The 14,715-nt window shown below is 35.3% G+C and overlaps 1 protein-coding gene across 1 annotated transcript in view; it reads right to left on the reverse strand.

The window, feature by feature from the left end:
- The window catches only part of Dpyd (dihydropyrimidine dehydrogenase), a 755,789-nt gene that overhangs the window by 434,777 nt on the left and 306,297 nt on the right, over window positions 1–14,715 (reverse strand). Inside the window, exons 9-10 of the mRNA XM_041647856.1 lie at window positions 10,343–10,450; window positions 8,035–8,204 (exon numbers count right to left, since the gene is read on the reverse strand). Coding sequence (XP_041503790.1) covers window positions 8,035–8,204; window positions 10,343–10,450 — 278 coding nt within the window. The remainder of the gene's footprint in view (window positions 1–8,034; window positions 8,205–10,342; window positions 10,451–14,715) is intronic.

The raw sequence follows: 14,715 nt of genomic DNA on the forward strand, positions 1-14,715 counted from the left end.
CACTATTCATTTATGATTGATGACATTTCCTTAAACCTGACTAGATCTCACTGTTCTTCACTTTAAATTTAGACAGAGTAAAGCAATCCTGACTGCTATTGTAATATTTCACAAAAAGCTATTCCCATAAAATTTGGTGACTTGGAGCTATCTTTTTCAATCCAGAAGTGACTAAATATTAAAATTCTTGTACAAGACACAATCCTGTCTTCTCCCATAAAATGTCAATCTTCATTTTTTTCTGATATATTGTCATTAAATTTAATGTTTTAATATATTGCTTCATCACGTTTTCTGGTTTTAGTTACTTCTTTTTCTTAATACATAGTTAACTTTTAAGTGTCTAAAGACCTTAAATAATTAATCTTTGATCCTAATTTGATAGTATGTCCTATTTTTACTAAAAAGTAACATAGTGATGAAAAGGGTTTTTGGGGGGCTTACAACTATAGGTTATGATCCATTATTTGAGATGAGTCAAAGATGTAAGGGTCTGAAATAGTTATTCACACTACTACATCTGGTGCTAAATGCCGAAGGAAGCAAGCACATTCATGCTACCCGCTTATTCGTTGGCTCTTAGCTGGTTATCTTAATTTTATATATCTCAGAGACTATTCTAGGGAATGGTGCTGCCCCAAATGGTCTGGATCAATGAATAACCAGGACAATCATTCACAAATCAGTCTAATCTAGATAACTACTCGATCAAAATCTTTTTGGAAACTATTTTAGGTTGTGTCAAGCTGTAATTTAAAAGTAACCATCCCATATGTAATGGAAGAAAATGAAATACTGCAGTTAACAGTAATAATTTATCTGAAGAGTAATCACTTATTTGAAACATATCTAAAGTATTTTTGAGGTCTGTGAATGCATAGTATGTACATTTTGAATATTTTGTATCAAATTAAAGTAATCTTATAACACGAAGATACTTTTAATATATTTATTTAACATGGGTCACTGATTTACTAATTCGAATGAAAACGATTCTGTATTTGGAGTCAAATAATGAACTGACTAAAACAACCAACGGGAGGAAGAGGCATTTTAATTTGTGAGATTATTATTAAGAAATAACTTTGTGATGTGAGTGCTAGAGTAACAGATGCATAGTGGGCCATACAAGGCCTAGAAACAAAAATGAATTAATGAGATAACAGAGAAAGTCTGCAGAAAAGCAAAAACAACCACCACCACAACAAAAACCAGCTATCTTCAAGGAAAGCCTTGAAGGACAGTTAAGATGCCTTTAAAATAAAACAAGACTTGAAAAGGGGTGAAGATTAATTAGTCATTTGTCTGAAATCTCAGCTACTCAAAAGGGGATACTTGTTCACAAGTTCACAGCCTGCCTGACTTACACAGAGATTCCAGGCTACCCTTAGTGGCAGAGAAAGACCTGGTCTCAATATCAAATTAATGAAAGGGATATATATGCAGTTCAGAGGCAAAATGCTTGTGTGGACAGTTGAAGGCTTTAGGTTAAATTTTTACTGCTACAATAAAAAGATGGAAATTTTATGGTCATTTTTGTGTGCTTTTCTTTCACTACTCTTCTTCGGGTGCTAAGTACTGACTAAGATATGCAACTAATAAAGTAATTCAGGAAAGGTGGAAGTGGTCTATGGTCCTAGTCCCCAGGATGGTGAGGCAGGGAAATTAATTGGCATGGAAAGGCTACACAGTAAATTTAAGGCTACCCTAGACTATAGTGTAAGGCTATTTTTCAAAAAGTTAATAAATAATAAAAATTACTTTTTAAGATTTCTTTTTTAGATGACAAAGTAAAGATATTAAAGAGTTAAGGCAAAAATGATTAAATTCAGGGGCTTCTAAAATTAATACATTATTAACCATTATTTAGTGTGACACATTCTTTCTATGTATATATCTATATCCATATAGATATAGATAGATAATATATACATATATATGTGAGATGTATATACATTAAAGAGATTGGAAAAAAATTCTAAAAGATAAATCATCTCCAGCACTATAGATACCCAGAGCCAACATATGCAACAAATCCCATGGAATATTGAACATAGCTTTAAATACATGATTTTGAATGAACATGAGCTTTTATTGGCTCTCGGCCAGTTTTCAGGCCCCTCTCTCATATTTTTCTCAGAATATTAAAATGATAAAACTTGGGAAAAGGAAGGATACTTAAAAAGAAAGTAGTTTCACAGTGATACCATAGATGAAAACTCAGACACTATTTTATAATCATTGACCAAGGTGCTCGAACTTTCAGTGCAATACTTCTATTTCTTTCTAAATGCTCATACTACACTGTATCAACACAACTTTCCATAAGGTAAACATATTCAGATTCCTAGAATGTCATTTTCTGCAATAAAAGGAGTACTCAATATGTACTTACTATTTAGTACCACGGGAGTCTCTAACTGTCATTAATTAACTTTGTTTGCCTGGAGGCAGTTGTGTGTATTTATTTGTTTGGTTTTAACTCCCCTTGGCCAATCCTGCTAACAAGTCCCTGATCATGATCCATGAAGAATTGCTCCCAAATGATGTGCAGGTGACAAACACGCAGGAGCTGCTCCATCACCTGTCTAGGGGGATATTAAATTTGTTAGCTTATAGAGGTTATTTACTAAAAAATAGTCTCAGATTGATGCCTTTTATGATTAAATAAGAGCTAGGAAGCATCTGATACTCATACAAATAATTAGATAGATAGATGATAGATTGACAGATATATGGATGGATGGATAGATAGATAGATAGATAGATAGATAAAAGATGGGGCGAGGGCAAGATACAGAGAATTAAACAAAGAGTATAGCTTTAACACTGTAATGTTTAAAGATGCTATAGAGAGGACTTTCAGTCAAGCTCCTTAAAAGATTAAGTATGGAATATGTTGTATTGTTCCAAAAATATCCAATTAATAGCTGTATTCTTTAAAATGGAAATGTATTATTTCAAAAATCACAGTAAAACATTTTTTGACTATTGGACTAAATTATCTGCCACAGATATTTATATTAAAATAATATTATCAAGATAGCTGATCCTTTAAATAACTAAAAGTTTTTTAATAACAACCAAGTCTAATTAAACCAGTTGCTATGCTGATAAACCAAAGAGGACATAGCACAGAGACGCCATTCCAACAGAGAAGGTAACGGGTCTGCCATGTTCTGCTGCTATTTTGAAACTAAGTAATGTATACATCAGATCTCTGCAATGTTCTTTGTGAATGGAATTTGTTATTAAAACTAATTTTGAGCCATACTCTTCCTGGTCATAATCAGTGACAACTACAAAGTCCTTCCTTGACCTTATTGTTTAAACTGATCAAGCGAAGAGGTCTCTTGGGTCCTGATCTTCATGCCTCCTTTTAGGAATTCCCAACAGCCTACAGCATTCTGGCAGTTCTGTCTGATCTGCAGCAGCCTTTAATGCCAGCATTTTGGGGGATTCTGCTATCCTGTGAAATTTAATCTCACCTATTTAAGCTTGCAGAAAGTACTGGAGGGAATTATTAACAGATTTTCCCTCATCTTCTTAAAGGATAGCACTGAGTGATTGGCTGGTTTCCCCAAGGACTGAGGGCTGAGAAGTGCTAGTGTGTCGGTAGCATCCTGTTTAGCATGTGTGTGAGGCCACCAGGGAACCGGAGAGACATTTGGAATCAGAATTACATCAATATGCTGATGGTGCCTCCCTATCTTCATCTCATCAAACCTATATCCTTCAACATTAAGGCTTTCTTAACTAAGATGGGAAGTGCCTCCAAACAGCGCACTGCTTATGGTTCTAATTAGACAGCTGGAATCTCATTGATGACACATTAGAGCCGTGGACCAGCAGTCTCAGCATCACCGGGAAACTTGTTAAAACGCAAATTCTCAGGCCCACCCCAAACTTACTCTGACAGAAACTCTTGGGACAGGGCCCCACTGTCTGTTTTTAAGAAGGTGATTTTTAATCCATTCTTAAGTTTTGAAAATGTATGCTTTAGAGATATGGCTTGTAATTTGTCACTGAAAATTTTATTAGGAGATGCTTCCTAGGTTAATTGATTGGATATTTATGGATCCAGGCATACTGATTTTGATCACTGCAGTGGTTTGAATGAAAAATGTCCCTCATCAGTGTGGGTGTTTGGACACTTGGCTCCCAGTTGGTGGTGCTGTTTGGGATTTGGTGCAGTCTTACTAAGGAAGTACATCATTGGTTGTGGACTTGGAGATGCCATAGTCTTGCCCTACTCTGCTTCATGCTTGTTGGTGAGGATGTGATGTCTCAACTTCTTGTTTCTGCCTCCATGCCTGCCACTTGTTGTCATGTCTACTTCACCGTAATGGATGCTCCATCTAGAACCGCAAGCTCAAATAAACTTCTTGCAATAAGTTGCCTTCATTGTTGTAATTTATCACAGCAACATAAAAGAAATTAATAACTCTTAACCATAGCCATAAAAGGCACATTGCCTCAAGCAATTCTGTGCTCAAAGATATTCAAATCTGTAACAATTCACATTTGTTATAAAAGGCTCAGAAAATGCTTTGTTGCTCTGCTTTGTCCTCTCCCAAAGAAGGAGAATTGGATTCCAATTTTAGGATATAAATTATGAAGGGCTTGATGATGAGGCAATTTACTAATGGATAAGCCATGCTATTTCCAAAATTCACCCAAGTTAAAATAATTAAATATTATATATTTTTGAGGGGAAAAACATAAAGGCTATTTTTTTCAATACTCATTGACTTTAAGAAAATAGAGAATTGCAGAAACACATGTTTGTTGAGGGAAAAAAATGAGAAATTAGAGAAATAAAGATTTTGGACATTTATGTTAGTTAAAAGCATGTCCCTAAACATAATTTCTCAAATCCCATGTATTACAAAAGATAATCCATATCTAACCTCCAGCATAGTAACATCCTACTTCTACTTTACACCTTGAGTGCTCGAGACCTGGATAGAGGTGGGCGGTCCTTGGGCTTCCCACAGGTCAGGGAACCCTGATTGCTCTTCGAGCAGATGAGGGAGGGGGACTTGATTGGGGGAGGGGGAGGGAAATGGGAAGCGGTTGCGGGGAGGAGGCAGAAATCCTTAATAAATAAATAAATTAAAAAAAAGAAGTTTACAAAACCAAGTAATGACTATAATGAATAAGCATGGAAGCCTCAAAATCTGGAATCATCAAATTCACAATACCATGTGCATTGATCAGACACTCAAGCATGGTCTTTATACACTTTAATAATGCATGACTTATTACATATCTCATGTTCTGCCTTGCCTAAAATTACTAGATAAGCCCTCTAGGGATGTAAAATTCAGCTACCTTCAAAGGTTAGTACAAGAAACCATGTTTCTGAGCCTCTCTAAAAAAATACTGAAGCAGCTGGTTGTTGAACACTTTATTTGTGGCTCCTTGTAAAGGAATAATAAAGAAACCGTTGTTTGATATTTGTAAGCCTCAGAAGAGCTTGAGATGCCAATTGTGCCCCAGAGGCTCATTACTTCCTCTTAGCACCTTGCAAAATGTGCATCCTCCTGCTTTTGGCCCTCTACTGAGTTATGCCTAGACTGAACTCTCTTCCAATCTGTATCCTGTTACACTGACTAACAGTCTATGTTTGATGAGCCACTAACCAGCCTCCTTGCTTTTATTTCTACTGTTCCATAAATTCCATAAAATTCGGCAGAACCGTTAATCCAAAAGTATCTTAGGTCTTCATTATTCTATATATAGAATAGTCCCCAACTTTCCCTTATAATTATTGGTACCCACAAGTCCCTACCCGATCATAAGCAGTCGCATTCATCTTCTTTTCCCTACATCAACTCACTAGGAGACTTTCTCTGTTAGGACAGAGAACATTTAACAAGGTCAACAGTTGTTTATTACTGGATGCCAATCTTCCCTCAATGTTGCTTTTTCTATACTTAAAACGAATCACAGAGACCTATCAGAGTACCCTCTGTAAGACGGAAGACACTGCCCCTTTCCTCCACCACACTCGGCATTCAAGCACAATCCCCTACTCTGTATATCATCTCTATATCACTGTCTTCCTACAGAAGAAATTACTCTTCAGTATACTACTGGTAGTACAATACATTTATTTACCATATAAACAAGCATACAAAGTACTTGTTTAGTCCCTTGTTTATTTCTTTATAAACTTTATGAGGGCATGAGATTGTGTCTGCTCTATTAAAGTCACTTGAAATAATGCCAATATACAGGAGGTATTCAGTTAACACAAGGTGCATGAATAAACACCTTTACTTTAAGTAAATCCAGTCTGGGTGTTTTATGAGTTGTGTAAGACAGAAATACTTGTCATTTATTCTTTCTAGTTGAAGATGATCAGAAGATGAGGATACTATGAGGAGTAAAGTAATTCATACTGCCATTTGGGATGCTAAATTTTAGATATGGACTGTCCCCTAAAAGCTTATATACAAAGCTTCTTTCAAACTTGAAAGTCCTATTTGGAGGTGCTGGAAATTCTAGGATATGGGACCTACTTGAGAGAAGTATGTTACTGAAGGAGTGACCTAATAAATTTATTTTGTACCCTCTCTACCTCCACCCTCCAGGATTCATGGCCATCTTGGGGCGAGCAGTTTCCTGTAAAAAAAAGTTTCCACCACAGTGTTATGTCAACACAGAAAAATTGGTTATTCCAAGTAGTGTTTAACTTAAACACTGAGCTGAAAGAAACCTGTGCTTTGTGCAGGTTTGTTTTGTTTTTATTTCAAGTGTTCTTGCCACAACAAATGGCATATCAAGACATGTGTTATCTTCTATTTCCAACCCAAAAAGTAAAACTTTTGGTTATGAACTCCATTTAATCATAGGAATTAGATGAAGAAAATGCAAAAATACTTAGTGTAAAGTGTATTTCACAAGTTTGTTATATGTCCCAATCCTACACTAAGCAAAGCGATGTAAATATAAGTCAATTTAGCTCCCATTTCTCTTTTAATTTGGCTGTTTAAATTTTCAAAATGGTGTGAGTGAACTAATTAATGTCTAAAAGTGTATGTCTGAAAAGACTCTTATGATTATAAGATGACCTTGGATTTGGGAGGTAAAAGCATATTAAAAGAGTAGATGTTAGAGCAAAACCCACAGAGTAAAACTGGCATTTGAAAGGCAGCTATGAACTACTGATGACTGATCATTTACTGAGGTCAATTTGTACAATGGCTGATCTACATGTGACAAGTTACCCACCAGCTGAGGTTATAATTCTTGCCAGATAGAGTGCCTCCAAGCCTGTGCAGACATTCTCAAGTAAATCAAATTCAAAATACTAATTTGAACAAAATGAGTAATTTATCTTTCCCTAAATATGCTCCGTCAATGGCCTCACAACTATTGTACTTATTATAATATTATCTTTCTCTTATATCATTGCAATTGGAGAGATTACGCTGTACACAACCTGCAGATGCTTTATAGAAGACTCGTCAGAATGACATGATGTGAAATCTGTCATCTTTAATGAGTTAACTAAGACACCAAATCTGACCTGTGCTCATGTGAAGGCTCTTTTAAAATCTATGCTACAGTGTCATTTGATTTTCTTCCTAACAGAAACAGTTGATGCTAAATGTGAACAGAGCATGCTTGATACTTGCAAGTTGGACTTTTGGGATCTTTACTGTCTCCAATTATAACATTTGTGCAGCATCCACACATTTTATAAAATGCAGATTGTGGAGGTTATGGAAGTCTTAGCACATCTGACAGTTACTAATTAGAATGCTTTTCAAAGATACTCTAACAGTGACAAAAAGATATACCAGTGGTTTTGACCCAAATATGTGTATCATTTTATTCAAATTAATATTTAAAAGTTCCTTTTAGGTAGGCTGTCAAAATGAAAATAATTACATATAGCCCAGACTTTTCATCTGTCCAATTTCAGGACAGTATAATGATTTAAATTAGGATGGCATCCCAACAGTGCCATTGCCTACAACCTGCAGGATTCCACCCCTATCTCCTCTGATGGGTCTACATTACCTCCTCTGGAACAGCTCGAATATTAACAAAGCCCTTTCTGAAGACGACGAACACACGACGGGCTCCACAGCGCAGAGCGGATGTCGCACAGTCAAAGGCAGTATCTCCGGCTCCAAGTACAATCACGGCTCCCCGTATGGATGGCAATGGAGAGTGACAGGCGCACATTCCTGAACGATGAAAGGAAAACCCCATTTTCAAGTAGAAAAACCATTTCTGCATGACAGCTCAAAAGATACTTGTACTCAAAGCACTGTAAAATTGCATCTTGCAGTTTTCCAGGGTGGAGTGTCACTATCAAATTATTCTGCTTGGTTGAAAGACAGTTTTATTCCCATTTTAAAAATATGCTCATATATGTAATTTCATACTCAGTACCCTTAGCTTCTTTTTTCCCTTTTAGAAGAATTGCTGCAACACCTTTAAATTATTTCAGTTATAATAAACAGGATGAATCAATTAAAACTCTATCAAAGTTATGATACACATTTTTACATTTTATAATTACATTTCAGCATATTAGTGAAAAAGTGCTCCTTATAATCTCAACTCTTAATCTATAGCATTATATTAGAAAACTTTACATAATTTCTCACATAAACTCTACCAAATATTTTATATTTAGTAAACTTTTAAAATGGAAATGTCATATTTGTGTCTCAAGAGTTTCTGGGAATGATAGCTACAATATAGATTTCTCCCTTTATTGAATATCTCTGGTTCTTTCTGTGAAATTGGAAAATAAAAAAATGGGCTTCACTTAAAACTATTTTATTTACTTAATTAATTTTTTGCTTGTGTGTATGTATGCAATCACATGTCACGGTGTGCACTAAAAGGGCAAAAAAACATTGTTCAAGTTAATTTCTCTCCTGCCATGTTATGGGATTCAGGATGGAATTCCTGTGTCAGGCCTACATACAAGCACCTCTACTTTCTGAGCCATCCCACTTGTTCAGGAAATATGACTTGTTAAGTGTCTATTTCTCAGAGAATCTATAGAAAGATCTGGTATCCTTATGAAGATCCCTGGAAGAAAAGAAATTCAGGTTGTGTTGGGTATTAGACAGTTCCATATTATCAGTACTGTATTATAAACTGCTAAGATAAATTACTATAATTCTTGATATTCCACCCCAGATGATGCCTAGACCTATAATTTCAACAAATATCATCATTTTGTGGGAATGCATACTGTTTGGGAGTAGACAATTGACATTCTTGATATAAAATACATCCTGGTGTACTATGATTTTTCTGTGGAAAAAAAACAGAGGCTCCTGGGATTCAGGGTGGGGAGGCAGATAGGGATGGACTTTTACCACATTGTTACCTTTTAAGAAATTTAATACAGGAAGTTTCTTGTCTGTTTAAATTTTGAAAGGAAAAAGGAAACATAAGTTTTGTGGGCTTTTGTTTGTTTTTGTCATTTCTACGAATAGTTAGATGTAGGAATAGGTATGGCTCAGTCTTCTTATAAAATAAATTTTTAGAAGATTTAGATAATCCAATTAAAAATACTGAAGCCTTTCTTTCTTTGTTTCTTTATTTGTTTGTTTGTTTGTTTCTCTCTGTCTTTCTCTCTCTCTCTCTTTTATCACCAAGACAAAGGCACTAAGGAAGCCAAAGCTTGGTATCGTTTACCTTCAGGTTGTTATTCTTGGGATACATGAAGTAATCGGGTGTCTATCAAACTGTTGAATTTTAACTACTTAGAATTACTGCTCCAGTAGAGTCCTTGATCTTCCTCCCTCTGCAGACACACATCATGCCAGAGATGGAAAGATTCATCCTACATTACAATACCTCCTAAACTAGAAATATCACCCTTATTGCAAGAATCTCTTCCAATGTTTGCTGAAGGCTTTTTATTTTGAATTAATTTTTACATTTTAGATGTACATGTACTACAATACAATAAAATACCTAATCATGATGCTTTCTTGGAAGAATAGACGATTTGATAATTCTTGCAAACTGTAGTATTGACATTTATTAAATGATTTTTTTTTTTGACTTTTCGAGACAGGGTTTCTCTGTGGTTTTGGTTCCTGTCCTGGAACTAGCCCTGTAGACCAGGCTGGCCTCGAACTCACAGAGATCCACCTGCCTCTGCCTCCCGAGTGCTGGGATTAAAGGCGTGTGCCACCACCGCCCGGCTCATTTATTAAATGTTTTTACCTTGTTGATATCTATTCAAGAATCCATATAAGATATGACCAATGTTCTACTGAGTTTGAATTTAATATAAATTTATAACGCCTGGGGAAATGCAGAAAACATTAAGATAGAAGACAATAGTATTTACCTGTTTTACTGCCTTTGGAGACAAGTGGAAGAAAGTCTTTGGATGTATAAAATCCTTGCTCCTGTGTCAGGTCTTGGAAAATATGGTCCTTTTTGGGTTCTGGTAAGCCTATTGAATAAAGTTTAAAAATATCATTAGCAATCACTTATTAAAATTATGAAAATAGTGACAATCTTCAAAATGTATCTCTTGGTGAGATAAAAGGCTAGACACACATCAAAACCAGAAATGTAGATAACACAATTATACTGGCTGGTTTTATGTCAACTTGACCCAAGCAAGAGTCATCAGTTAGAAGCAAACCTAAATTTAGAAAACACCTCCACAGGATCAGGCTGTAGGCGAGCCTGTAGGGCATTTCCTTAATTAGTGATTGATGGGGATAGGCACAGTTCATTGTGGGTGGTAACATCCTGGGCTGGTGGTCCTGAGTTCTATAAGATAATAGAGATGGCTCAGAGGTTAAGAGCATTGCCTGCTCTTCCAAACGTCCTGAGTTCAATTCCCAGCAACCACATGGTGGCTCACAACCATCTGTAATGAGGTCTGGTGCCCTCCTCTGGCCTGCACCACAGATAGAATATTGTATACATAATAAATAAATAAATAATAATAAAAAAAAGATAATAGGCTCAGCAAGCCACTGGGAACAAGTCAGTAAACAGCACCTCTCCATTGCCTCTGCAGTAGCTTCTGCTTCCAGGTTCCTGCCCTGTTTGAGTTCCTGTCCTGATTTCCTTTGATGATAACTGCTTTGTGGAGATATATATGCCAAATAAAGCCTTTCCTTCCAACTTGATTTTGGTCATGGTTTTTCATCACAGCAATAGAAACCCTAATTAAGAAAACAATCTAACAGACCGTGTTTACCTTTAATATGAAACGAAATATATAACATAAACTATGCATTAATTAACATTTATATACACAAATATATACATATGCATGCACAGAGAGAAATATTGTGTGACTATACATAATAGCATAGTATGCACTGATAAAGTATTAATAGGAATATTATACTCTTCTTTATGCTTTAAATAAAAAAAAGTTTAGAATATATAAAGTGCTGACTATTAAAAAACCTTTAAAAAAACTAAAAAAATAAATAAGTGCATATTTTTATTTTATATAATTAATGGACAAGAAAGATTATTCTAAGGAAAATGGACATAAATATATTCCTACGAATGAATGCAAAAAATTCCGCTTCTCATAAATTTCAAACTATAAGTGTATTTTAAAATGAGAGATAAAAGCTGATGAGATGGCTCAGTAGTTAAAGATCCTGTCGTACTGCAAATCTTCCAGACCTGAGTGCAATTGCAGGAACCCAGATAAAGTTGAAAGAGAAAAATTTCTACCAAGTTGTCTTCTAACGTCTAGATATTTTCCCCTCCCACACACATGTACACACACACACACACACACACAGGCACAGTAATATTAATAATAACAACAGATTAGTGATTAAACAATTTTAAGTCTTAAAATATCTATTATTCAAGGCATTTCTTACCATCAACAAGAAAACCACAAAGTTTACAATATTTGCATTAAAGCAAAACATTAATTCTCCAGTAAATGCTGAAAGAATGATGGAATTAGAGGAAGAAAATTTATGTTATTATCTTTTAACTAATAAAAATATTTAATTCCATACCCAAATAATGAAATTTAAGCTTATGATTTCCTTATTTCAAAGTAAAATATATTCAAGAAAATTAGAATATACAGTAGGGGTAGAAATACAGCTCTTTATACACTTTTATTAGAAATACATTGCCACTGGATTTTTAGAAAATGATTTGCAATCTTTTCCAAAGAGACATAAAGACATGCATATATATCTTAAATGTATATATGATCAATGCAAAACATTTTTAAAGGATGAACAAACACTAGAATTAGGAAAGTATTAATAAATGAGATCTATCTCCAAAGGAAGAGAACAGAATTTATTTCTATCATGTGTGTGTGTATTCTATAATGTATATATGTGTATTCTACTCAAAAAATATATAAAATGAATAATTGGAATTTGTATTAGTTTTAATGATTATGAATATTCATTTTTCCTTTTGTTTATTTTCTAAATGTTCTATATTATTATTCATCACCTATATATTTAAGAAATGAATACCATACCACAACAGAGAGATGGTATGCTATCTGTCAAAATTATTACCTCTTCTTTAATAAGTTTTCTCTCTCTCTCTCTCTCTCTCTCTCTCTCTCTCACACACACACACACACACACACACACACACGTTTGTGTTGTGTGCTATGGCACATGTCTGTATATGTACAATCTATTAAGTCCATCCTTATGGCTCCTATGTGCATACACCCAGGACTAACCACTTGGGACAACCTATGAAGGAACTCCTCCCTGGAGAAACATAATTCTCTCTCTCTCTCAGCAGCCATTGACTGTCTGTAGTTCTTCATTTACGGATGAGACCTTATGAATGTTCCCTCAACCATAATGTCATGTTTCATTATTCAGGTCTTGGCAACACTGTTGATGAGTTTATACAGGCTTTTTTCCCCATCGTGGCTAGAGAACACTATCTAGGAGCGTGTGTCTTGGTCCTCTGGCTCTTACAAACTTTCTACCTCCTCTTCTGTGCTTGCTTTTGAGCCTTATGTGTAGGTCTTGGATTGCATATTAATTGAGATTGGTCACTCCAAGGTCAGTTTTTCTCTGAATTTTTGCCAATCGGAGATCTCTCTAATCATTTTCATGTGTTAAGAAAAGTAACCTCCTTGATATCTACTTTGATATCTCTTTGAAATCTACACTTACCTGAAAATTAAAATGATATACTAATTAAAAGTCTTTAAGGTGAATCAAAAACAAGAAAAAAGGTATGGAAAGGGTGAACATATACCCACTGATACTATCCTTAACAGGGTTGTAACTATTCTACTGGCTTTGAAGCTAATATTCTGGAAGATTTGTTAAGAGGGAGAGGAAGCTGTTCATTCATAATTATATTTGTATCTGACTCTTAGGTCACTATGATCTGAAGAAGTGTAGACACTCTCTGGAAACTACCACTGTCATTACCTAATGACTCTTTTTGTTCCAAGAGAAAAACATATTAAGGTTTTTATAATGATTATTTTTATGAAACAATAACATAATTACAGTATTTGCCACATTTTCTTTGCTCCATTCAACTCTTTGCATGTGGTCCCTTGCTCTCTCTTTAATTTGTTGTTTAATTTTTTAAATTGTTATGCTATAAATACATACATATCACAACAATAATGCATATATAAATCTTAGGATATATTAATCATAAGCATATAAAGGCAAACTGTTCATTCTCCGTAAAGTAACTTGGATATGTAGAATTTCAGGGCTGACCAGTGGTATTGGATACAATAGTAATCTTTATTTACTCATTCTTTCATTGCTCACTTGGATCAAGTCAAAGGCAAAGACAATTTGGGTCCTTGATTCTTCTTTCATTTTTAAATCTACATTTGGCACTATGATGGATTTAAAATTTACTGGGTCAGAGTTTCCCTATAAATGTTTCAAAGGGAATTGACAAGATGTTCTGAGCTATGAATGTTGGCTTAAGGAGGTGAAAAATGAGCCAGTAACAAGACAGACACAGCATGATTAAGTTATCCCTGTACCCTACATGTCTCAGGTCACATACAGAGTCCCAAAACTCATGAAGGACTTGTCTGTATCTGTAATGCAGGTATCTTTTTGGTTACTTTAATACTCTGGTCATGGATACTTTGGTTTATCATCACCTGTAATACTATGGCATGATCAGGAGCAGGTTGTGGTTGGTCACCAGACAGATTTTGGAGTAAGTTCCTCCTCGCTGATCAAGTGTTTTATGTGTCATCTTGACTGAGCTAGAGAGCCAGCTAGTCCCTAGAATAATTATGTACATGTTACTGTGGATACCTCTCTCTCTCTCTCTCTCTCTCTCTCTCTCTCTCTCTCTTTCTCTCTCTCTCCCCCTCCCTCTTTCTTTCTTTCTTTCTTTCTTTCTTTCTTTCTTTCTTTTGTTGTGTGTGTTGTTCTGTTTTTCCAGACAGGGTTTCTGTGTGGCTTTGGAGCCTGTCCTAGAACTTGCTCTGTAGACAAGGCTGGTCTTGAACTCACAGAGATAAGCCTGCCTCTGCCTCCCCCTTGCTGGGATTAAAGGTGTGTGTCACCACCGCCCAGTCGTTGATGCCTTTCTAAATGCTGTTTAAAGCTATAGTTGTAGAACTTTAACTAAGGATTGCCTTAATAGTGTGGACAGATGTAATTCTATCAGTCAATGTCTTTAAGAACAAAACAGTTTCCTTGGGAAGGAAAACTCCTATATCAGTACTGTGACAGCTAGCTTCCTTAG

The sequence above is a fragment of the Microtus oregoni genome, unplaced genomic scaffold, assembly GCF_018167655.1.
Source record: "Microtus oregoni isolate MIOR12 unplaced genomic scaffold, Mior012 000000F_ref0000247, whole genome shotgun sequence".
Lineage (NCBI taxonomy): Eukaryota > Metazoa > Chordata > Mammalia > Rodentia > Cricetidae > Microtus > Microtus oregoni.